Source organism: Pelodiscus sinensis, chromosome 6 (genome assembly GCF_049634645.1).
Source record: "Pelodiscus sinensis isolate JC-2024 chromosome 6, ASM4963464v1, whole genome shotgun sequence".
NCBI lineage: Eukaryota > Metazoa > Chordata > Testudines > Trionychidae > Pelodiscus > Pelodiscus sinensis.
In genome coordinates, this window is record NC_134716.1 from 71,389,500 (window position 1) to 71,415,575 (window position 26,076).

The window sequence follows — 26,076 nt, forward strand, 5'->3', positions numbered from 1 at the left end:
CCAGATGGTTGGAAGAAGGCAAATGTAGTGTCCATCTTTAAAAAAGGGGAAGAAGGACAATCCAGGGAACTATAAACCAGTCAGCCTTACCTCAGTTCCTGGAAAAATCATGGAGGTGATCCTCAAGTAATCCATTTTGCAGCACTTGGAAGAGGGGAAAGTGATCAGGAACACAACATGGATTCACGAAGGGCAAGTTGTGCTTGATCAATCTGATTAGCTTCTATGATGAGGTAACTGGCTCTGTGGATATGAGAAAGTCAGTGGATGTGATATACCTTGACTTTAGCAAAGCTTTTGATATTGTCTCCCACAATATTCTTGACACCAGGTTAAGGGATTATGGATTGGATACGTGGACTGCAAGATGGATAGAAAGCTGGCTAGACTGTCGGGCCCAACGGGTAGTAATCAATGGCTCGATGTCAGGTTGGGGGTCAGTTTCTAGTGAAGTGCCCCAAGGATCTGTTCATGGACGGTTTTGTTCAACATCTTTATTAATGACCTGGATGAGGGGGTGGATTGCACCCTCAGCAAGTTCGCAGTTGACACTAAGCTTGGGGGAGAGGTAGATACGTTGGAGGGCAGGGATAGGATCCAGAGTAACCTGGACAGATTGGAAGATTGGGCCAAAAGAAATCTGATGAGGTTCAACAAGGATAAGTGTAGAGTGCAGGCACTTGGGACAGAAGAATCCCAAATATTGTTACAGGCTGGGAACTGAGTGGATATGAGTCAACAGTGTGCCCTCGTAGCCAAGAGTGCTAATGGCATATTAGGGTGCATTAGGAGGAGCATTGCCAGCAGATCCAGAGAAGTGATTATTCCCCTTTATTTGACATTAGTGAGGCCACATCTGCAGTATTGTGTCCAGTTCTGGGGCCCCCTCTCACTATAGAAAGGATGTGGATGCATTGGAGAGGGTCGAATAGAGGGCAACCAAAATTATTAGGGGGTTAGAGCTCATGGCCTATGAGGAGAGACTGAGGGATTTGGATTTGTTTAGTCTGCAGAAGAGAAGAGTGTGTGTGGGGGGGGGGGGGGGGGGGGGGGGGAGGGGAGGAGGGGATTTGATAGCAGCCTTCAGCTTCCTGAAAGGAGGTTCAAAAGAGGATGGAGAAAGGCTGTTCACAGTAGTGATGGATGGCAGAGCAAGAAGCAATGATCTCAAGTTACAGTGGGAGAGCTCTAGGTTGGATATGAGGAAAAGCTATTTCACTAGGAGGGTGGTGAAGTACTGGAATGGGTTACCTAGGGAGGTGGTAGAATCTCCATCCCTTGAGGTTTTTAAGTCTCAGCTTGACAAAGCCCTGGCTGGGTTCATTTAGTTGGGATTGGTCCTGCCTTGGGCAGGGGGCTGGACTTGATGACCTCCTGAGGTCTCTTCCAGCTCTATGATTCTGTGATTCACTGAGAATTAGCTTTTATAGCGCCTGATCATAGAATCACAAGATTTTGCACAGATACTACTGATTTCCTAACTTAAATAATTGGATTGGTTATATCTCAAAATCGATTCCCCCAGAATCCCAATTAGGCCCCCAGAGTTCCAATTGGGCCACTAATTAGCTTTTAGTAGCGCCTGATCATAGGCATTTGTTGGACTCTTCTGTTAAGCATGTCACATAAACTGCAACGACGAGATCCTTTCCCTATGATAACAGAAAAAGTACTGGCTATGTTAATTTCTTGAAGTAATATATAAGAGAAAAGTATTTCCAAAAAAATGTGCTACGTTAATGTCATTGACATTGTTCATTCATCACACCTTTTACTACATTTTCCCCGGGTGGCGCTGGGTATTTCTGCTAGTATGAAATAGTAGACCTTCTTTGCTAAGAAAATGTATAAATGTAACAAAATAATATGAACTTCAGAGTTCAGTTTGAGTTTGGTTCAACACTTTAGTGACTGTTCATGTTATTTCTTAATTTTATCCAAAGCTGGAAGAGAACAAAACATTAACTTTTGAGTTTATAAAATACTTTATTAAGTGCTCTATCTTTACTTTCATAAGCCTCTGCATTTCCTGATTTCATACGGAATTGCAAACACTCCTATAGGGTGAGAGAGGGTGTTCCTTGATTCATCTGAAATAATGATAGATTAGAAATCTGATGAAAAGCTTGGTCTTTGAAGATATCCAGCCCTAAAGGGTTTGGATACAAATCTTTTGGATCACAAAACCCAAAACAATTTCTGGGTGTCTCTGTTCATTAGATCAACCGGTATGTTATGTATCCCTGTGTTTTTTAACAAGTCCTAGGAATGTTATAACTATTAATGAGCAGAATTTTGGGACCAAATCCTCTCCCTTTTCCAGGCCATTTGTGCCACTCTGGAAACAAAACGGGGTCAGAGTCTGTCCATATTTGATCATTTGTAAATCTCCATTGCATAGGTGAATCAGGGAACTGTATTTGGCTCCTTGATGTCCTGCTAAGGCAGATCTTAGCCACAGGAGACAATATAACCTTTTGAGAAGACCTAGAAGCTTCTGAGAACTGTATCACGTTCAGTAACTAGGGCAGAAGTGGGTAGTTGGCTTCTCAGGGAGAGATTAATATTAGCTGCTTAAACAATATGAAGTATCTTTCTATAGTTGAAAAATATATTAGTCCTCACTGAAACATAAGAAACTGAGATGCCACAAATCCTACCAGCTTCAAGAATAAATGCAGACCTACCTCTATATCATGGCTGAGCTTCTTAACTATGCTTGTAATGGTCTGTATGTGGTTTTCCAGCAGTTGCCGTGCTGTTGCCTCCCCCTGTTGATGGCCCTTACTTCCCTGAAGATAAGAAACAATGTCATCTTTGATTCGAAAGGCCTGATCTAGGAGAACAGCTGTGGTCCTTTCCTGACTGGACAGTCGGTTTTCTAGAAGATTCACTCTGCTTCCAGGAATCATGGGAATTGCAGGAAGGAAAGACTGGCCCCTGTCCAAAAAAAAAAAACAACAACAAAAAAACCATGGTACAGGGTAAGGTATGAATGAGGCTGAAGACTGGCCAGTGTGCATTAAGTTTGAAATACAGGAGACCCTCGTGATTAGTGGAATTGCTATTCATGATTTTGCGTATTCATGGGTCTCTCCCATCCCCCATTACACCCTACTCCCCTGCCTGAGAGGAGAATAGGGCCTCACGGGGGCCTGTTGTGGTGGCGGCAGTAGTGGTCAGAGCCCCCCACACCCACCGTGCAAACCAGGAGCTGCAGGGAGTTCCCTGTGGAGGCTGGGAGCCTTGGGGAAATGGAGCACTCAGGCCATTTTCCCCCAGTACAGGTTGGACCTCACTGGTTGGACCTCACTCTCGGGACCTGACTGGTCTGGAACAAAGGGATTTGCTGGATTAGGTCCCATTTTCCTGGCCTGTGCTGTCACTGGGTTGGGGCTCCAGCCTGGCTCCACAGCTGGGGCAGAGCTAGACTGTTGCCTGGCTCCCCAGCTGGGCCTGGAGCTGCGCAATCAAGGGCTGGGGTGGAGGGCCGGAGCAAGAGCTCTGCTGTTGGTCCCAGAGCTTCCTGGCTGCCTCTAGGGCTGGGGCTGGAGATCCCCCGCTGCGGGAACCGAAACAGTGCTAGAGTGGAGCTCCATGGATGCTGCTGGGGCTGGGGCTGGGGCTCCCTGCCGTGCTGCCAGTTCATCCCCCCCACACACATACTGGGCTCCCGGTTGAGTTGCTGGTGCACCCTATGGCATTCCTGCCCCCTATGGCGGTGGCCAGACCTCACTGTTCCTGGGCTCTGTGGTCCATGCCAGACCACGGATATTGCTGGACCAGAAAGTCCCAGTTAAGGGAGGTACAACCTGTGTTTGCAGATGTGACTAGTCATGATATTGTAATGAAAGCATCCATTGCAAATGGTGAGGATTTACTGTATGCTACATGTGACACTTTCATATGACAATAGCTATAGTAAGATCAAAATCTGACATCAAGCGTGCTGGAATAACAAACCATTTTCTTTTTTCTTTCCCTGGTGCTGTATAATACAGCTCCATGATAATCATTTATGTACTGTGTTTTAGTGTATATATCCCGCGGGTTATGCACAATTTTACAACTCCCCTCCCCCATAGGTTATACTCTTCCACATGTAATAAAGGTTTTTTTTAACTGAAAGTGCAGGAAGATACGACTGACTCTTACTTGATAAAATCACATATTTTAATTTAATAATTGAGGCAGTTATGTTAAAATACATTAAAATACATTCTACTAGTAAAAGAATAAATATATGGTAAAACTATTTAAAAGAAAGCCATCTTTGCATTGTCATCAAATACATAAGTTCATTCACTCTGCGCTTTAGAATCAGTGCCAGCAGCATCCTCCTCAGCATCTGAGTTTTCAAAACCATCAAAACTTTCATCATAGTCACTGTCACAAAAAACATCCATAAAATCCATAGCCAAGGCTAGGTGAGCTTTGGTGACAGTTGACGTCTGTGGTGCCGAATCAGAATTGCTGTTGTAGTTGGATTCAGAGCTAGAAGAGTCAACATTGGGAAGAATGTCACATTTACGGAACCCATTGCAAATTGTAGCCAGTTTTATTCTGTCCCAAGCATCCAAAACCCATCTGCAAACTTTCACGTAAGTTGCACAGCACTGTCGATCTGCCGGAGTGAATGTGTGTTTCCCATTTGTCATCCAATTGTCCTATTCCTCTCGGATGCAGCACTTGAACGGGTGGTTGACAGCCACATCAAGCAGCTGCAACTTGCCGGTCTGCCCACCTAGAATTATGGCAATATGTGCACCCACGGAGTTTATATGTTTCTGAACTGAAGTTTCTTTGTGGGAGGCCAAAGAATCTAAAACCAGCAGAGAATTAGGATTAACCCCCTCCCACCACCACCACCTTTTCATGCATGAAAGCAGCTGTCTGTCTGTCTTCATAACATCTGTGTTCATCCAGCCCTTTCTGTTACAAACCATGCAAATGCCAGCCGGCAGTTTCTCTCTAGGCATCGTTACCCTCTTAAAAATCACCATAGGTTTTAATTTATCACCATTTGCTGTGCATGCAAACACTACAGTAAAACTGGTGTGTTCATGACTGGTGGTTGCTACACAGACTGTTTTCGTTCCCGTTTCTGCAACAGACCGAGTAGTGGGTATGTCAAATGACATGGGCACCTCATCCATGTTAATAACATTTCTTGGTTGCAAGCCCAGCTGGTCAATTTCTTTATGTACAAAAGTTTTAAAATCATCCATTTTCTTTTCCCATTCATCGGGAAGCCATTGCCCAGCAGATGTCCATGTGTGAACCAACAGATTGTTTCTCCACATAAATTTGTACACCCAATTTCCTGAGCCCCCCTTAAAATAATAGATTTTCTGTTCCATAGCCATAAGTCGAGCTTTGAGTTGTATGGCTACCGTTGACACTGTCCCTTTGCTCTCTCTCTCTCTGTGCACGAACCCACTTCAACAAATTTTCTTTCAGGTTTGGCCACTTGGCTTTCTTTCCGCATTGCGCTCTTTTCCTAGGGTGTAATTTTTCAAGCTCTGCATCTTCCTTTCTCCACTCCCGAACCAACTTTTCATTCACAGAGTATTTTCTCCCTGCAGCTCTGTTTCCATTGTCCTTTGCATATGTCACAACACACAATTTAAAATTGGCTGTGTAGGATTTGTGCTTAGGCATATTTAAAAAGTTTAAAAAGTGTAAAAAGTTTAAAATACCTTTTTAAAATTCAGTACAAGTTAAAACTACTAAAGGAATAAATGAATGGTAAAACGGTGGTTAAAAGGGATTATGTACCAGCAATAAGGGTTGTAGCATACTTACTGCTCAGTGTTATCATCTGAGGCTCATTAACACTTCATTACAGGTGCTGTTCATTAACAGTTCCTCTCCCGTGGGCCATAAACGTGTGTGGGGTATGTAAGACTATTTTTACTCAATCAGGAAAAACTGCGGGGTATACACAGGTGCGGGTAATACTTGTGCATGGATTATATATGCTAATTTACGGTAAACACACCTATATGAGGGAGTAATGTGACTAGCTGATAAACCTTTTAAACAAGCAGATTAATCTATTAGCTGCACTCTCTAGATCAGGGGTTCCCAACCTTTTTCGGTCCTCGTACCTCCTTGGCTTTTAGTAAACCTTCCCATACCCCCTATTAAATATGAAAGGAAACAAATTCTAGACTCTAGAATCCACAACTTTTTTCACTAACACTACTACTTTTGGAATATTTCAATTAGGATAATCTAGTTATTTACCAAATATTCCCTGTACCCCCTTGACAAGCTTCTCGGACCCCCTGAGGGTATATGTACCCCAGGCTGGGAACCCCTGCTCTAGATGGAGTAAACATAAATACCCCCAGTCATATAGCAACAAGAATGGGCTGGGGTGAAGCTGCTGTGATTTCAATTAGACCTTCCCTGTGGAGGAAAATAGCACCTTTCTTACATTTCTGATGGTAGGAATAACACAATAATAATAATAATAATAATAATAAAGAGCCACTGTGGCTTAACAACCATGTAAAAGAAGCACTGAAAGATAAAAAGGCATCTTTTAAAAAGCGGAAGTCAAATCCTCCTGAGGTAAATAGAAAGGAGCATAAACACTGCCAAATTAAGTGTAAAAATGTAATAAAAAAAGCCAAAAAGGAGTTTGAAGAACAGCTAGGCAAAAACTCAAAAGGTAATAAAATGTTTTTTAAGTACATCAGAAGCAGGAAGTCTCCTAAACAATCAGTGGGGCCCCTGGACTATCGAGATACAAAAGGAGCACTTAAAGACGATAAAGTCATTGTGGAGAAACTAAATGAATTCTTTGCTTCTGTCTTCATGACTGAGGATGTTAGGGAGATTCCCAAACCTGATCCATCCTTTGTAGGTGACAAATCTGAGGACTTGTCACAGGTAGAAGTGTCATTAGAGGAGGTTTTGGAATTAATTGAAAACAGTAACAAGTCACCAGCACCAGATGGCATTCACCCAAGAGTTCTGAAAGAACTCAAATGTGAAATTGCGGAACTATTAACTATGGTTTGTAACCTATCCTTTAAATCAGCTTCTGTACCCAATGACTGGAAGATAGCTAATGTAGTGCCAATATTTAAAAAGGCTCTAGAAGCGTTCCTGGCAATTACAGACCGGTAAGTCTAACGTCAGTACTGGGCAAATTAGTTAAAACGATAATAAATAATAAAATTGTCAGACACATAGAAGAACATAATTTGTTGGGCAAAAGTCAACATGGTTTCTGTAAAGGGAAATCATGTCTTACTAATCGATTAGAGTTCTTTGAAGGGGTCAACAAACATGTGGACAAGGGGGATCCAGTAGATATAGTGTACTTAGATTTCCAGAAAGCCTTTGACAAGGTCTCTCACCAAAGGTTCTTACATAAATTAAGTTGTCATGGGATAAGAAGGAAGATCCTTTCATGGACTGAGAACTGGTTAAAAGACAGGAAACAAGGGGTAGGAATAAATGGTAAATTTTCAGAATGGAGAGGGATAACTAATGGTGTTCCCCAAGGGTCAGTCCTTAGACCAATCCTATTCAACATATTCATAAATGATCTGGAGAAAGGGGTAAACAGTGAAGTGGAAAAGTTTGCAGACAACATGAAACTGCTCAAGGTAGTTAAGACCAAAGCAGACTGTGAAGAACTTCAAAAAGATCTCACCAAAGTGGGCAACAAAATGGCAAATGAAATGTAATGTGGATAAATGTAAAAGTAATGCACATTGGAAAAAATAACCCCAACTATACATATAATATGATGGGGGCTTATTTAGCTACAACTAATCAGGAAAGAGATCTTGGAGTCATCATGGATAGTTCTCTGAAGACGTCCACACAGTGTGTAGCAGCAGTCAAAAAAGCAAACAGGATGTTAGGAATCATTAAAAAGGGTTAGAGAATAAGACAGAGAATATCGTATTGCCTCTGTGTAAAACCATGGTACCCCCACATCTTGAATACTTCATACAGATGTGGTCTCCTCATCTCAAAAAAGATATCCTGGCATTAGAAAAGGTTCAGAGAAGGGCAACTAATATGATTAGGGATTTGGAATGGGTCCCATATGAGGAGAGATTAAAGAGTCTGGGACTTTTCAGCTTGGAAAAGAGGAGACTAAGGGGAGATATGATAGAGGTCTATAAAATCATGAGTGGTGTGGAGAAAGTGAATGAAGAAAAGTTATTTACTTGTTCCCATAATATAAGAGCTAGGGGCCAGCAAATTAAACTAATGGGCAGCAGGTTTAAAACAAATAAAAGGACGTTCTTCACACAGTGCATAGTCAATCTGTGGAACTCCTTGCCTGAAGGAAGTTGTGAAGGCTAGGACTATAACAGGGATTTTAAAAGAGAACTAGATAAATTCATGGAGACTAAGTCCATAAATGGCTATTAGCCAGTATGGGTAAGGAATGGTGTCCCTAACTTCTGTTTGTCAGAGGGTGGAGATGGGTGGCAGGAGAGAGATTGCTTGATCATTACCTGTTTGATTCACTCTCTGTGGGACACCTGGCATTAGCAGACAGGGTACTGGGCTGGATGGACCTTTGGTCTGACCCAGTATGGCCATTCTTATGTTCTTATACACTGTGCTATGCCAAGTGACATGCTACTCCCTATGTTGAGAAAGATTTATTTGAGATCTCTGGAGCTGGGACTGTTATGCTCTAGAGATCAATATGGCCAGTAAGAGATACTGTCACTGACATGGGGTCCTTTGTGCTGTGCAGCTCTAGTTCAGTTTCCTGCTTCAGTAACCAGCCCACAAGCACAAGATCTTGCCCAGTGTCTTACCAGTTTATTTACTCCTTGAAGTGTGACACCAACAACCCTTTACTCCTGAATCTTCCCAAATCCATCCTTCCCAAAGTCTTAACTATCTCACACCCTGTCTGTTCCCACTCTGATTCATCACCTGCAGAGGTGTGAAATCAGAAAACAGTTACTTTGGGGGGAGGGGACACTGCACACATTTTGCACAGCAGATACTGCCTAGGGGTAAAAACAAACATAAGGGTTCAGATTGAAAGATGAAATCAGAAGGGAAAGCAAACACATAAGGATTATATCGGAATAAAGACTCAACCTCAGGCTTTACACTTCCATATGAGATCAAATCTGCTTTTTAATTCAAGTTACATATTGCCTTTGAACAATTTCTCAGCATACCCTTTAGCCATAGTGAGGATCTAGTATTTCATGTACAGTATTTGTCAAGTGACTGTCTCTCAGTTTCTGGATGTCAAACTGCAGACACCAATCTTTTTTTTTTAAGCTTTTGGTCCTTTTGTTTTCTCCTTCTTGATCTCTAGTGACTCAGTTTTATTCAGAGTGGAAAACCTCTCTGGACTTAAGAACTGGGATGTCTCAGTGTCTTTCCATTAGCTCTAAGGAGGCTATGTCTGTCTTTTCCTGGGCTGGACAATGGATGAGCACTTGAAGTGATTTCTTGTAAACAGCAGGCTTGGGAGGGGTCTCTACTTTTCTGATCGCTCACTGTCCTGCTGTGAGGTGCAGTCAAAGCTTTGAGCACAGTTCTCTATATATACAAATGTATAAAATCATAACTGTAGTCGCTAGAACTTTAACAGGATTCAAAAAAGAGCTGGATAGATTCATGGAGGTCAGGTCCATCGATGGCTATCTGCCAGAATGGGTAGGAATGGTGTCCCTAGCCTCTGTTTGTCTGGAGGTGGGTGACAGGGAAGGGATCACATGAGGATTACCTGTTGTGATCCCTCCCTGTGGGGCATCTGGCATTGGCCACTGTCGGCAGACAGGATACTGGGCTAGATGGACCTTTGGTCTGACCCAGTATGGCCGTTCTGATGTTCTTATGCTATACAAATCCTATCATTTTAGAACATTACAACCTGTAATGTAAAAGACCTTACTCAACATGTTTTTATAACACAATAATACATACAATCAGTTGATTCTACTGCTTATTCTTTGGGTTCAAATCCCTTGTTCTACTTTGGGGTATCTGGACCCTGACTGTCACAAGCTTGGAGCACACCAGGCTGAGATTCTTAACTGAGGTCTCTAAGATGCAAATGTGACACAAATAATTAATAATGGTAATAATTTGTACATTCCATTCACCATTTCAATGCAAACCATCAGAATTCCTTCACAAGACAAGGCCTGGTGCAGGTGCAGGTGTGTGACAATGAAGGAGCTAGTCCCATGAATGCCAAGGGACACACAAAACACAGTCTAGCCAGATAACATATATGTGAACCTTGGATAAACATTGTACATATCTGGGTGTCCAGTCTAACTGCCACTGAAGGCAATGACAGGGCTTCAGTTTGTTTAGAAGATAAGGCTTTCCATGAAAAGTGAGAAGAACTGAGGTGTAGGGGATGGTATGGACTGTGTATGGTGCTCAAAGGGTATATAATGTCTGGCACAATGGGGCCCCAGGTGCTACCACAATACAAAAAATAATGGGGCATCGGCCCCGCATTGGCCCTTTAAGGATTAAAGGGAGAGGTATGGAGCAGTGGAGCCAAAAGATGAGGAAGAGACAGACAATTAGGTCCCAGGTGGGATTGCATAAATAAGGGCTCTTGGAGAGAACGAGGACTAACACACTCTTGCCATAGCTGGGGAGCAGGAGGGACCTGGGTGCCGGGGAAGCTGAAGCAGGGGAAGAGCAGGCAGGGCTGGGGAGCTCTGGCCTGACGTCAGTCCCAGGTTGCAGGGCCTGAGGCAAGGCCTAATTGTAGTATGGCTGCAGGGACACAGCCAGTGATAGACAAAGGCAGCGGGTCCACAACCCCTTGCAAATGACGAGTGGCCATTTCAGACTGCAGTTTGCACCTGAGGCAGGGGCTGTGAACTCCACTCCAATTCACCTAGTGAAGTGGGTTTTACCCATGAAAGCTTATGCCCTAATACGTCTGTTAGTCTCTAGGGGCATGTCTACACTGCAGTGTTATTTCTAAATAACTGATGTTATTTTGAAATAATGAAGTGCATGTCTACACTGCAAGTCATCATTTTGAAATAATTTCAAGATGGCGGACTTCTTACTCCGACTTCTGTAACCCTCATTTCACAAGGGCTATCTCTACACTGTAGAGTTTTTCCGAAATATTTCTGATATCCTGGAAAAACTCTGCCACATCCAGGGAATGCGTCTGCTCTTCCATTTTATTTTTTGGAAGAGCAGACATACTTTTTCGGCATCCCTGTAAACCTAATTTTATGAGGAAGAAGGGATGTTCCAAAAAGGTTTTTTTTCCCAACATTTGGCCCAGTGTAGATGGGCCAAATGTTGGAAAAGCCTCTTCTGAAAAAAGAAGCAGAAAAAGCTACACAAATTGCAATTTGCCTTGCTTTTTCCAGAAGAACAGTGGAGTGTAGACATAAGCAGGAGTAAGAGAAGTCAAAGGAAGAGTGTTTTTCCTTCAACTTCCTGCAGTGGGGACAGCACCAAAAGCTGCATTAAGCTATTTCAACTTAAGCTATGCAATTGACGTAGCTCAAGTTGTGTATCTGTGCCCTGAGGTGCCATTGTTTTTGCAGATACAAACTGACATAGATACCCCTCTGAGACTTCCCTCTGTCCTGTCATTATGTCTTGGTCCTTACCTGGAGTGACCATTACTTCCTTTGAGAGAGTAGTTCAGTAGTTCAGCCCTTGTGACCTTTGTAGGGTGGTAATTGATTACATTTGTAATGGTAGTTTGCTTAATGATGACACTTTTCCATTGGAAACTGGACAGAGATCCTGAATTCCTTTCACATCTGACCCCTTAACAGTCTTTAAACAGAAAACATTTCTAGTAATTACTAATGCTAACTGGGTTTGAACTGGGAACCTCGAAACAAAACACCTTATGTTCCATTACCAGTCCCGTGAGTCGTTCAATATTAACTTTACTCACACATTTGCACGGAGCCGAACAGAACATCAATGAAACAATGTCGTTTTAATGCAGAACTGTTTCATAATGCATAGTGTGGTCAGAAATTATAGTACTTCTGGACTTGCACAATTTGTACTTGCTCTGGTTAATGTTTCTTTCGGTAGCTTACGTTTAGCAATAAAGAAAATCAATCCAAATAAAATTTGTCCTTGGATCAAGGATTCATTTACCTTACTATAGACATATTTTTATATCAGGTCTGCCTCTCTAGTGACCATTTTGTATAAGTTTACAATTCTCATTTACTATCATAGTGAGAAATGGGGACCATATTGCATAATGGTCTCGATGTCCTTTTCCCCCTCAAGGTTTTTGCACTGGGTCTATCACTGTGGTATCTGAGCACCTTGGTGGATCCACTACTAAATCTTTCCATACACACAGCCACTTTAGAGCACCTATGAGGAAGACTCCATTCACCATGAAGAGCTCCTACACAGAAAGAATTAGTACATGGGCTTTGCACAGGGATGAATGATTTTTGTGTGTGTGTAAATTATTCCTCTATCTATTCACACACAAAATTTTCTTGGTGCTACTGCGGTTGGTGTCCTGATCTCCACAGAGCACAGCTCTATGGTGTACAATGACTGCAGCTAAGCCACCTTTCTTAGGCTGTCTACCTACTTGACTATACTGTATAGCAGAATTGTATTACTACTGCCATTCAGGGCCGATTTGCTTGTGGATGTGGGAACATAGGACTGTGGACAGAGGGATTATTTCACAAACACACAGAGTGAAATGCAACCAGCTCTGGGATGGAATGAGCCGGATATTTAGGAACATGTAGCAAAACTACACAGATAGTCTTGAGTCAGATGGGAGGAAGAATATCATAGCCATTAGAAATGGCCTTTTAGATAGACAGGCCCAAGCTGAAATTTGATCAAGACACTCTTATTCTTGTAAAAAGTCCCCTGAGATCTTTGAAATACTGCAAATAGGTCAGAATCTTGGATTTACATCTCATCCAAAAGACCACTTGTATCACGTCTCTTAATTTAACTAAAATGGCATGAACACAATACCTTATAACATGGTTTAACTGAAATCCATAATTGAATAGGAAAGAAAATACCCAGATAGTAATCTGGAAAGAAGACAGATGAATTTTCCATTATTATGATCTTTACTTTTTGAATGCTATATATAAATGTTCTGCTATAAAAATAATTTAAAGAGGAGAAGAAAGTTCAACTGTCCTGCTCAATCAATACAAAAAATGCAGAGATGGCAGTTACTGATTGATGTGTGCCTAAGGGTAATCCACAACAAATTTTATAACCATATGGACTATAAAGATATTCTGCAACTGGCTCCTGGGCTCTGTGTGTGTACCAAGAGTTGTTTTACATTTAGCTGTGCAATTATGATTTTAAAATAAACATCACCATTGCCAGGCATGAACCAGCAATGGAACTAAACACTTAATGTCAGTCACTGCTCTGTACAGTTTAAATGTCAAACTGACCTCTTAAGATTGTGTATGCTGTGCATTATCAGTGCCTGCTAAACCTTGATTGCAGAAGACTGACTGAGAATCCTGCAGTGTAATTCAGATTTATTTAAAATCTTATTTTTGTTTTTAAAATTCATTGCTGTTTCTCAAAGACCATCTTGTTTAACAAAGAAAAGGGCTCCAGTAATTGTATGAAAATGAAATTCTAATAAAGCCTGTTGACATATTAGCTGTCTGACTAGAGAAAGATTTTGAGGTCCAGTTACTGAACATCAGGGTACGGCTGGACTGCAGGAGTTTTCAGGATACTGTCCAGGGAATGTGTTTGCTCTTCTGCTTTTTGTTTGTGGAAGTGCAAATGTGCTCTTTCAGAAGCCCCTGTATTCCTCATTCTACGAGGAAGAAGTGGGCTTTCGAAAGAGGGTTTTTTTTCCAACATTTGGCCCAGCCTAGACAGGCCAAATGTTGGAAAAGCCTCTTCCGACAAAACAATCATAAAAAGGTACCTCCTGGAGAGAGGTAAATGGCATGGATCAAAGCCATCTGGTACTGCCGAAGTGCTCAGGTTGGTGAACAAAGGTGCTGAAACCTGATGATCGAGTCTAAAAGTGGGATGAAATGCAAGATTCAATGCTGGGCGAAGTGTAGTAGGAATGTCACTTGAAAGAGGTGATCATTGGGAGCCAGAGAAAAGTAAAATGTATAGCTCTCTTCTGAACCATATTAGTATTGATCACTGTTACTAATTATGTAGTATTTCATGCTAGAACCATGCTGAGTAGATGGCTGAACAACTATCTGCAAAAGAACAAGCCATGATTCAGCAGTATAACATGCAAAGAAAATCTACTTTCTTCTTCTATCAGATTTCTCTTGTTAAGGGCCTGATCCTGCAAGATGCATAAGGCCTTCAGCTCCCTTACAATACAGAACATTTGACTTTTTCTCTTTTTTCTCCACAGCAACTACTCTGACTTGTTCTGTTGGAACAGAAAAAGCCCATTAGTGTAGGTTGGACCTCCCTGGTCTGGCACGGTCGGGACCTGACTAGTCCCAAATGATAGAATTTGCTGGACCAAGGGAGGTGTCCCTGGCTATAGGTCCCGAGCCAGCTGGTCCCCTGCCTCTGACCCCCTCTACTCTTTTTCCCACTCTGCTGCCACCAGCCCTGGCCCTGGGGCTGCCTTTGGTGGCTGGGGTTCTTCGGCCCTGTCCTGCACTGCTATGTGCGGCCAGATTTCCCCAGCCCCATGCTGCCATGGGTGGCCAGGCTTCTCCCTGACTCTATCCTGCCACCGGCTGTCATGGTTCTCCGGCTCTATGCTGCCATGGGCTGCCACAGACAACTGGGATTCTCCGGACCCTGACCAGGTGCTGCTGCGGGTACCTGGGCTTCTACAGCTCCCCCCGCTCTTCTGCAGGTGGGGTGCCAAGGTACTCTAGTTGCAAGTCCCAGCACTGCTGTGGGGCTTCTCCAGTCCTGCTGTCTCCAGCCCCACCAGGCTGCTGGCCCTCTTGCCATTTGTCTCCGGGGCATTCTGGTCCAGGAGCACCTGTGGTCCTGCTGGACCATGGATGTAGCTGAAACAGAGAATACCCCTTTTCAGAGGTGCTACCTACAGCTTTCAAATACTTTTATATGTAAACAGCAAAAATGGGAGCATTTGCTGCTGATATTTTGCATCATCCTTCAGATTTCCTCCACATTTTATAAGGATTTTATTTTTCTTTCTCCAGCCCACCACTTTGTATGGTATATAATGCTGATCTAAGAGGGCAGTATGGAAATAGAAATCTGAGAAAGTGGTTTACCAGATTCTCGAACTATTATAGAACTTTGAATTGTCAAAAAATTTGGTAATTTATTTACCATAAATCACTGTCACTGATACTCATCATGTTGGCCCAGCTGGCTTGAAATAGAAAGCTTTGGTCATGCTTTTGGTAGAATGAATATAAAACTGAAGAACTATATCTGCTATATTTCTAAACCAATTTTCTCATCAATTGCCTTTTTAAAATATCTGAAAACATGTGTCATAAACTCGAAGACCTCCTGAAATCAGGCTGTTCAGGCTGTAATCATAAAACTGTAAAGTTTGTTGAGATTTCATTTCATTCTCCTACTAGAAATGTTGGCTTCATTAAAGTGGGCCTTACCATGTTTGTTGAGATTTTCAAAGCAATCCAGTTGTTTGTTCTGTTATCATCTTCCTAGAGGGAAAAGTGTGCAGGATAGTATCTTGTTTTGATACGAGGTATACAATGAGGGGAACAAGTTTTTTAATATATGACTATTAAAAACTGTTGCTGTGTGTGTGTTATGTACCTACAAGTGAAAGCAGTAAGGTTTGTGGTTGTCCTTGGTTCCTGAAGGAGATCATTCCACACTTGCAGACCAATCTCACAGAAAGTTCTGTCTCATGCACAGATGGTCATTACTCTTTATTTGACCATTCCATTATCCCAGATGAACAGCATTGTCAAGCATGGCCTTCATCACAGAACTTCTTTTAAATCTCTTGGGACCAAGTCATGGAGCACTTTGAAGATACAGATGAAATGTTGAGCTAGATTTGAAATTCTATGAGAAACCAACATAGAAAACTCTGATATGCTTGTGGCTGCCTATTTTGCTGAGATGTGCTGCAGCATTTTGTATTAGTATCAGTTTCCTAATGCTGACAAAGTGATAAATAACTAAGTCCAGGCCTTCACCTGCCAGGATGCGAGAGAGTCTCCTAGTCAAGTATGTTAATAGCATCTGTGCATAATGCTTCCTATATGAGAGCTCAACATAGGTGAGGAATCCACACGTACTCCTAGAGACCATGGAGTGAACTGATCAATCATAGGTGTATATCTTCAAACAGATTCCACTGCAAATGCAAGCTCTTCAATTTTTTTCCTCTGCCTGTCAGCATCACTTTGTTTAACTGGTTCAAAGAGCAAGCAACAGCAAATTGCATCAATACTTTGGGGGTACAAATTCAGGAGTGCATTCCAGGCCCAAAGAGGTAGGCTAGTGGAAAATTGTGTTTATAATAAACACAATATACTCTTTCCAGAGGAATAAAAAAGGAGTCTAAGGCAGTAAAATTAGGTGACAAAGTAAAAAAGCTGTCATAGGATCAGCTATATTACTCTTCTAACATCAGTTATGAGAGGAATCTGAGAGATCTCTAGAAGCACTAGATCCCTCAGTGATCAGTAGTATTGCTCTGCTCTCACTGCCATCACTGAAGAGTACAGATGCCAAGATATACATATATGTGATCCCAAATCATTAAGATCACATGGCTTCTTTGGAAGATAGGCAGAGGAGAGCAGAACTCTTGGTTGTTAGTGACCATTGCCCCAGTGAATCAAACAATATCTTTAAGAAAAACAATGGGAAAATTGAGACATTTTCTTTTGGAAAAATTTTTCTAATATGTTACATTCTGGATTTTTTCCTTTATTTGCATGAAAACGATATTTTTGTTTCATTAGAATTCATCTGCTCTTGCTACTTATTTTCTATCTGAACTAAAAATTATTCATCAGTTACATTGTAACCATTTCCACAAGAGTCAATTATGATGCAATTCTATAATTCTGACAATTCTAAGTTTAGGCAGCCAAGTCTGAAATAAAAATTAACACAAGAACACATCAAGTAAATTCATGACAGGAATATTTTTAGATGTCATACAAGGGGTAGTTAATCAGCTTTGCATTACTTCAAGTTCTTTTATTTCTGCAAAAAAGAATAATTTAGCATGATGGCACTTCACAGTCATGAGTAATGAACATGCTCCTTATATTCAACTCCTAGAAACCATGAATGTTCAGTCTAGAAGCAAATACATCCTCATTTCTCTGAATATTAAACAAAAAGTATTACGTATTAAGCAGAATAAACCTATAACTTTTACTAGCTAAACAGTTTGATGGGGAGCACATTCGATATTCAGCCATAAAACACTTTATTTGCACGAACTGTCTATTGCCTTGACCCTCAAACTGGCATAATGAACAGCACCACATAACATTTGTTTTCCAATGACTCCATCTTACTTTTTGTCTAGTTTAGTCCTCATTAAGACGTGAGTGATATCCTACTGGCTGAGTGTTGGGTCACTGCAGAGCTTTTCATTCTCTCTGCCATAGACTTTAGCACGTTATGGAAACAGTGCTCTAAACTCAGCAACCTTGGTTATAGACACAGAGTGTGAATGATTCAGGAAGTGCAGTTCTGTGGTGGACATTCTACTTGGAAGGGCACTGCAAGGACCACTGCTGCTTTTCCACAAGAGTGAATTCCTTTTCCAGCCCAACTGTTTAGCAGGCACAGGGCTGGGAGAATGCAAATTGTACACCTCTGCACTTGTGAAGGCAAAGCTGAGCCTGGAAACTGAACCAGAAACTTTCATCAGAGCGTGGCTCACTAACTACCAGGGCAGCCTATCTAGCACTTTTTTGTTGGTAGTATTATAATGCAAAATATGCAGCACATGACTAAAAAGGAGGTTAAGTACAATGCTAAAAAAGTAAAGATATTCCTTAAGTCTGAAAAATAGCAGCTATCACTCAGTTGTTGCATGACTGAGTTCACTGACTGGAAGAAATCATAAATCATTTATCCTATTTAGTTTTTTAAAATCCATATCTTAGTAGATTTTAAATGATAACCTAGTGGCAACTTGCCAATGACCTTGCATCCTGAAAATTGTTTATTATGAGAAATCCTGTAGTTTGTGCTTTTGATTCAGTCCTGCAGTTCATTCATGTCAGCAATGATTACATCACTTCTAGTAATTTTTAAATAACTCCAGCTCTGCTCTGAGATCCAAAGACCATCTCCTGTTATATGCTGGAGGAGGAAAGATTGTGCAACAATCAGGCAGGTTCAATGCCTCATCGCATTGATTTTTGCATGGCATGGCAGTGATTTTTGCTCTCTCTCTACTTGGATGCAGCGAATATTCCTCCTTATTCCAGCCTAGTTCTACTGATTGATATGCCAGCTATGGCAATGAATTGCACTAAACCTTACTGAATTAAGTTTAAGTATTTTAGAAGTTCATTGTATTAAAAATGCAAAGCTGATGTATTATTTTGTGATTGTAACTTCTCTAGGAAGAAGACACAGCCAATGAAAACACTGGGAAGTGTTATTAACCTCAGAGGATTGTTTTAAACAATGTGCCAGACAAACCAAGTAAAGAGGATTTCTAGGAAATACCTGGAAGGAGATGAATGCAAATCACCATGTCCAGATATGCAAAGACCCTCACCATTTGAAGCTTTGCCCTGAGAAGGGGATTCTTGTCTGGCTGACTACCTAGTCATAGTCTCTGCAGATCAAAGACCCAAACTGTATTCACAGAGTGACTCACAGATTCTTGTGTGTGCTTGCTTGAGCTAACAGCTGCTGTGAACTTGTGATCATAGAAGAAAACTCCTTTGTGAAGTTTGAAGGACTACTCAGTGGCCACAGCCCTTGTTGGATCTGGAAGTGATCTCTGGTAAAGTTATTAGCATGCATGTAGGATCTTCTGTTTTAATGTTTTCTCTGAGATGCTGTCACATTAAGAATAAATGCGGTTGCTTAGAAATGTGTAGTAACTGGTTCTCATCGGTAATTACATTAAAGCTTCTGAGGAGAAAAAGCAAAGGAGGCCTTCTTGGTGCAACTGAGAAAAAGGTGAAATATAGGCTGTTAAGAAAAAGGTTAATATACTAGGATGTGTTAACAGGAGCATTGCTTGTACGATATTGAAGAGGAGCATTGCTTGTACGATATTGTCCCACTCTACTCAGTGAGACCTCAGCGAAGTATTGTATCTAATTTTGGGTTCCACATTTAAGAAACATTGTAGACAGTGCAGAAAGGACCAACAAAAATGATAACAGATTTAGATAACCTGACCTGTGGAAAGGTTAAAGTAGGCATGTTTAGTCTTGAAAACAGAAGATTGAATATGGTGCTGATAAAACTCCTCATATATGTTAAAGGCTCTCTGCTAGAGAGAGGCCCTCTGCTGGAGGCCTTGCACTCTACCACAACCTTCTCCAAGAAAGAGTAGTAAAGGTGGGTCCTCTAGGTTGCCTAGAGAGGCTGCAATAAGCACCCAATCGGAGCCCAGCAGGCTCATGTAAAAGTAGCTGCCGGACAGGGCAGATCAGTTGCTGGCTGGAGTCAGGGGAACAGGGATGGTGCTCCTGGCTAGGTGCAGGAGTGGCACTATCTGGACAGAGAGCAGAGAAGGGGCACCTGGGTGATGACTGGGACTCAAAAAAAAGATTTCAGCCCTGAGTAAGAGTGAAACTGAAAAAGCTGGGGCTAAGAAGGGAAGAGGCCCAGAGAAATGAAGCAGTAAGTTAAAAGGAAACAGATGGTGGTGATTGCTTTGCAGGATCCCAGGGTTGAAATCCAGAATAGTGGGCAGGCCTGGTCCCACCCACCAGCCACAGGTAGAATGTTTAAAGCCCACAGAAGGGGGAATAAGACCTCAGAAAGGGCCAGCATTTATCTGAACTGTGTTAACACCAGCAAGAAACTGAACAAGTGACTCAGGTGGCGGACAGGGGTAAGGGAAGCTGGCTACAGAGCAAAGAGTCACCAGGGAGGGACCTTGTAGCACTGCTCCGTAACATAGCTAGTACCATTGGAAGCTAGCTTCAAAGGTGCTAAGGATAATCAAAATACTGCAATAGGTCCTGTTGGACTGATAACTGAGCCTGGAGAGAGAGGTCTGGACCAAGATGTTATGGAGGGCCCTGTGAAAGGCCCTAATGGATTTGTTCCCTGGAAGGGATCTACTTTGTTTGAATACCTACAGACTCTGTCCATGGCTCAACCCTCACTAAAAATTACTTGAAAAATTTAACTACCAACAGAGATCACATCAAGTGAAGTAAAGCTGGGAGACTGCAAATGCAGACACTCAACCACAGGGGCATTCATGTGAGGTGAGTGGTACTGCCACAGGCTATTATAAAGAAGATGGTAATCAATTGTTCTCTGGAGGCAGTTCAAGAAGTAATGGGTTTAAATCTGCAGCAAGAGAGATTTAGGTTAGATATTAGAAAAATGTTCTCAGTATAAGGATAATTAAACTCTGGAACAGACTTCTAAGAGAGATTGTGGAATCCTCTACATTGGAAGGTTTAAAAGCCTGTGAGACAAACCTGACAAGGGTGGTCTAGGTTTATTTGTACCTATCTCAGAGCAAAGGGCTGGACTCTGACACTTCTTGAGGTCCCTTTCACTCCTACACGTCTATGATTTTATGATATCTTCCAGTTACTCACAATTCAAAAGTCTAATATGCCTTACTTTCAAAACACCATGGAAAGTAAGCTCTTGCAAAGAGACATGGACCATGGAAGCAACCAGCTGAGTGATTTTTTTTATTACATTCTGAAGAAAATGGTATGATACGGTGGAGGCAATGCATGGAATAGAACCTGAGCCATAAAAATGCAATAGTTCTCTTTCTTTCTGCAATTCAAGGTCCAACCTAGATTGCCCCCAGATTAAGTACCATTGATATAGAGAGCATGAATCACAATTAGCAAATACATACAAATGAATCCACATTGTTCCCTGTTCACCATAGCTGTAGTGATAAGTACAAGACAGTGCTTTATGTCCAGGATGCCATTAAATAAGCCCTTGATTGGAATAAATTTCTGTTCAAGTTGTGATTATAAGTAATTACTGACTTACTTGTCAGGATAGTTAACCAGCTCAGTGGAGTTCTCTGACATGTTTGCTTGAAGAAACTCCTGTCTAAAGCGAAGGTTAAAGTGTTTATTTGTGGTTTTCGTGCACATAACTAAAACAAGCATACAAACAATACCATTGTTTCTTAAACTGTGTTCCGAGGCACACCGGTGTGCCGCGGAGAACAACAGAATTCAAGAATTCAAAATGGCTGCCCTTAAAGGGTCAGGTGACCTTTTTTTTGCTCAACAAAAAATTCTTGGTGTTCCTCATAAAAAAATTATTGTTTGGTGTTCCTCGGTCTTAAAAAAGTTTAAGAAACACTGATCTATACCATCTATATTTACAGGACAGGACTTCACGCATTAATATATATTTCATAGACAGCAAACATTCTACAACGTATAGTAGGGAATTAGAAGAGTATTGAGCAATTTCTGATTTCCATTCAGGGAGAGCAAAAGACCAGACTTTGGCTATATCTGATCAGCAGCTAAGTTCCTTAGCTAGAGAACACAGACACAAAGTCAAGAGAGTTCAGAAAAAGGGACATGTCTGAGCAAGTTGGGAAGGGGATAAGGCAGATCTCAACACTGCTGTCATAATCCTCCAGCTGCCTCTGGTCCCTCAGTGGCCAAGATTGCAAGTTAGAGCAGCCTACTTGCCCCACAGTCAGGGGTAGTATAGATAGGCATAGTCCAAAGCAAGAGGTAATATGTGGAATAGCTGTTCTTTTTGTAAGGATATAGCATGTACCTGTGACTTTCCATACAGGGCCTGAGAGTGAACTGCATGTCACAGTGAACCAGGCTCTGGTTTCTGTTGGGTAAGAGTTATGTACTCTTTAAATTCAAATACTTTGGTTAATCAAAAACATCCATAATCAGATTCTTGACACCACTTTCTCCTGCACACATTCCCCCAGGGCTGGGGGAGAGGAGAGTCTGGCCCTATTTTTCACAATTCTGACATGGTGGGACAGGATCTTCTAGATCCAAAGCTAATTAAGAGAATAATTCTGATAACTCTATATTTATGTAGTTAGTAGTGGCATGTATCCCTGAGTATTCACATTAAGACTTATTCCCTCCTAAAATTATTGTTCTTTGTAACTACCAACATATAAAGGGAGTAAAAATTTGTAAAGTACCTCATTCTTAGTTCTTACATATGATCTATGAGCTTTCTCTGCTTTTGCACATTGTACAGTATAAAGCTCATTGGTGCTAAGCAGATCACCATTAAGAGCTGCACAAGATCAAAAATGTATACATAGGAAAAAAGTAAAACACTCTTTTGTTATTAAATGCTTATTACAAGAGTTCATAAGTCAGATACATTTAATTCTACACAAAGACTATACTAAAATAAAGAACTAAAGATGATAAATGTAGTCCCTCAAAAGTCAGGAAATGGATAAACATAGGGCTTTCTATTCTACCTCAAACTCGGAAAGAGAAATAGGTCTGTTCATCAACCAGTGAGTGTTCTGCTTTGCATTAAATACTGGGGCAGTTGCTCCCATTCTAAAAGATGCTTAGAATTAGCATCTGTTTCCCTGGAGATGTTGTGATGTCATCTTTCCAGCCCTGTGGCACATAGCTATAACCTTGAAGTTCAGTGAATAACGCTCCAGAGCAGTTACAGAATTTTTTAACCTGGAGGACTGCCTTACATACCCAAGAGCCAGCTCCCACCGATACACTGAGTTCCTTCAGTTAGCACATTGTACCTCCTTAAAATGAGCTTTCACAAATAGGCTGCGATCTAACTACTTTTGTGAGCAGGTGAACTGAGTTTTAGTTATTTAGTGCTTATTCCATTGCTCTTCAACTGTGTTTCTCAAATTAAATAGATTCTCATAGAGTAGAATCTTAGACATAAAATCTTAGGATAAATAATTAAATTACAGGCAAGCAGCGGGGCAATGTGCATATTATTTAGCAAGCATATTTCTTGACAGAATCATCACACATATTTCATAACCATTGTGATATATAGCCAATGAATATTTATTATTTAAAGCTGTTATCTGTTCTGTACTGACAAATAAGGAAATCTTAGTGGGAGTTTTATTAATAATTGATTAATTATTGTTAAACAAGAGGTTTCCAAGCAGTGAGATAAAGATCAAAACAGTAGTTTAGTAGAACACTTTCTTACTAGCAGCTCTCATACTATTCTTGTGCACAAGTGTGTCTCCTGACATAAGTAAATCTAGGCGGAAGCAACACTTGCAAACAATATATATAATCTTTTGACTCTAACCACAGAGAAGAAAGCAAACTGCTCACTTTGAATTCCATTTAGTTCATGTCTATAGAATGTATTAGTCCCTTAGTGGCAGGGTTAATTATCTGTGACAAGCACCTATGCTAAAATTAACCTGTGTTGATCTTATGCTGACTGTAATTGATGAAGAATGCCCCAGAGGGAGTGAACAGAACAGATAATCTAGTGATCCCTCTCTTCCCAAATCCAGGGTATCTCCTCCACAAAGATCATGATGAGTATTCTGTAGAATAATGATAAAGGACCCAGTATGGCTATTCTTATGTTCAGTGTTCAGCTATAATTTTTTTAAGAATCACCATCATGTTTAGTTCAATTATGAATATTTCAGTTATGAAAATATGTATTCATGACGTGATCATAATATAATATAATATAATATAATATAATATAATATAATATAATATAATATAATAACAGAAAACTATTGGTTGACACGAACCAAAACAGGTCAAAGGAAAAAGAAAAAGAAAGAAAAAGAGTAATCCAACTGGTAAAGATGCCTTGTAATAATAAAGACTCTCTCTCTCTCTCTCTCTCTCACACACACACATACACGCACGACAAATTCCGCTAAACAATCTTATCAAAGTCAACGAGTCTGTCACTAAGAACTCAGTTTGGCCACACACTGTAGCCCTGCCATCTTAGTCATAGAACGGATGGACTCTGAAGAGTTACTTTGAATGTAAACCCCTTTTTCTAATGTTACTAGATATTAAATCATATTGTAGCAGATGGGTATAAACCACATCTGTGTGTTTGCAGTTAGTTGTTTGCACTGTATCACCTTATTTACTGTGACTTCTACAACGGTATGATAAAGAATTTATCACTATTTCTGTAAGAAGGAACTGAAATAGTGCTGCATATATATATATATAATAGCAATGCAGAGAAAATAAATTATTTTATAGCTAGAAGATTTACCCAGTGTTGCTTGGTTCCTTAACTCAATTTTTGTTTTGCTTCATTTGAATCATTGCTCTGGGATGGGGATTGGTCTGAGGGGTTCAGTATGCAGGATGCCCATGGTAGAAAGGACAACCCCAGCCCTCTCTTACTGCAGCAGCTTGGGGTTAGTGTGAAGTGTCTCTTCACAGCTGCTGCAGCCGGAAGAGGAATGCACGTCCCCTGGCTAGAGCAGGTCCAGGTTCATCTGCCCCCAGTGGCCCCAAGAAGAGTGAGGAATGCTGCAAACGATGCCTAACCAGTGACTGGGAGGGAGGCTTGGGACTGGGGCAGTCTGGACTAGAGGCTGCACTCTCAGCCAGGCTCTTTCAACTGTCTGGTGATTCTGTATCTTTTTTGTATGGTTTTCTGAGAAGCAATCTCATTCTTGGCACAATCAACCCTTACCTTGCTGTAAGTTATGATAAGAGGAAGGTGTATGACAAATTCGGTGGTGCTAGCTTTTACTGTTTAGGAGGAGTTCTTGAACAGACACACACACACACACACAAACACACAAACTCTCTAAAATATATAGCAGATGAAGGGAAAATAATATGAAAAAGAAAGGATCTGGAACAATGTATAAAGTAGGGGTGCTGAAAGACTTTGACCAAATTGTAAATCCTATATATAATTGAAACCACTTCAAGCCAGGGGAGCAGCAGCAACACCAGCATACCTACTTCTGGCACCTATGGTCAGCAGAATATTAGTATTGCATACTTTAACTTTGTTATAGACATTTCATCAAGATAACAAAATAACTTTCTACCTGATAGACATTGAAACACCCTGTATTTGTTCTGTTTGCTGTTAGCTACCGTAAGTCTTTGGAAGGGCAGAGAGCCAAGGGTTGTTGATATATTCTCCGGGTACCTATCGTACATTACCTTGCAGCTGAAGTTTTCTTTGTTCTTCTTTTAATTCTTTAAGTCATTTCCATGAATTGTCTCCATTCACAGTGCGAGGGAGCTCCAAATGCTTTTGTCAAGGGAACAGCTAAACTTTCCCAAACACAGCGTCCCCATGCCATCATCAGTCCATCTGCAAGGTCACCGGGCAGCTCAGAAAAATGGCAGACTCCCCAGGTATATCTGCTGGTAAACTCTCTACAATTCTGCACATTTTTTGGATCAAAGACATTGTTTTGAAATGAAAATAAAACCAGAAGAAGCTGTTGGACTTGCAGACAGACACACAGGAGTCAGTCGTTCTCTGAGTCTGTTGGATCACTGTGCTGAGCCATTTGTGTTTACTCTTGTTTCTAGGTAACCGAGAGGCCTATTCAGATGAGGATGTGTACAGGAAAATGAGCTGCTGTATTGATCTAATGCTGTCTGTAATTGACGTGGATTCTGCAGACTAATGTGAAAGGATTTCCAATGCTCTTTGTTAGGGGGATGCCCTGGATTTGAGGAGAGAGCACAGGGAGCATCTGCGCTCTTGCAGCGGTGCAGATATCATGCCAAGCAGTAATACAAGTGCATTACAAGAACTAATACAAGCAGTAATATAAGTGAGGACTGTAGCAGGGATAAAGAGTGTTACAGTGCTGTGATGAAACAGGAGAGAAAAGTTTAACTGAAGAGCAGATCTGAAGGGACAAATCACCCTCTCTCAGTAGGGATTTATTGGAAGTATTCTGGGTTAATCCAATTGACACCATTTTGGAAAAAGTCTCCAGTTTTCCATGCAGCTTTATAG

The 26,076-nt window shown here is 41.2% G+C and overlaps 1 protein-coding gene across 4 annotated transcripts in view; it reads right to left on the minus strand.

Moving 5' to 3' along the window:
• The window catches only part of FAM81B (family with sequence similarity 81 member B), a 62,416-nt gene extending 36,803 nt beyond the window's left edge, over positions 1-25,613 (minus strand). The window contains exons 1-3 of one of the 4 annotated variants that reach the window (XM_075932122.1): positions 25,263-25,613; positions 21,130-21,188; positions 2,688-2,940 (exon numbers count right to left, since the gene is read on the minus strand). In XM_075932122.1, coding sequence (XP_075788237.1) covers positions 2,688-2,940; positions 21,130-21,170 — 294 coding nt within the window. In that variant the 5' untranslated portion in view covers positions 21,171-21,188; positions 25,263-25,613. Of the gene's footprint in view, positions 1-2,687; positions 2,941-21,129; positions 21,193-22,276; positions 22,300-22,567; positions 22,628-25,262 lie in introns of those variants that run through there. The other 3 variants (XM_075932121.1, XM_075932120.1, XM_075932118.1) reach the window with 3 other exon arrangements.
• Between the last annotated feature and the right edge of the window lie 463 nt (positions 25,614-26,076).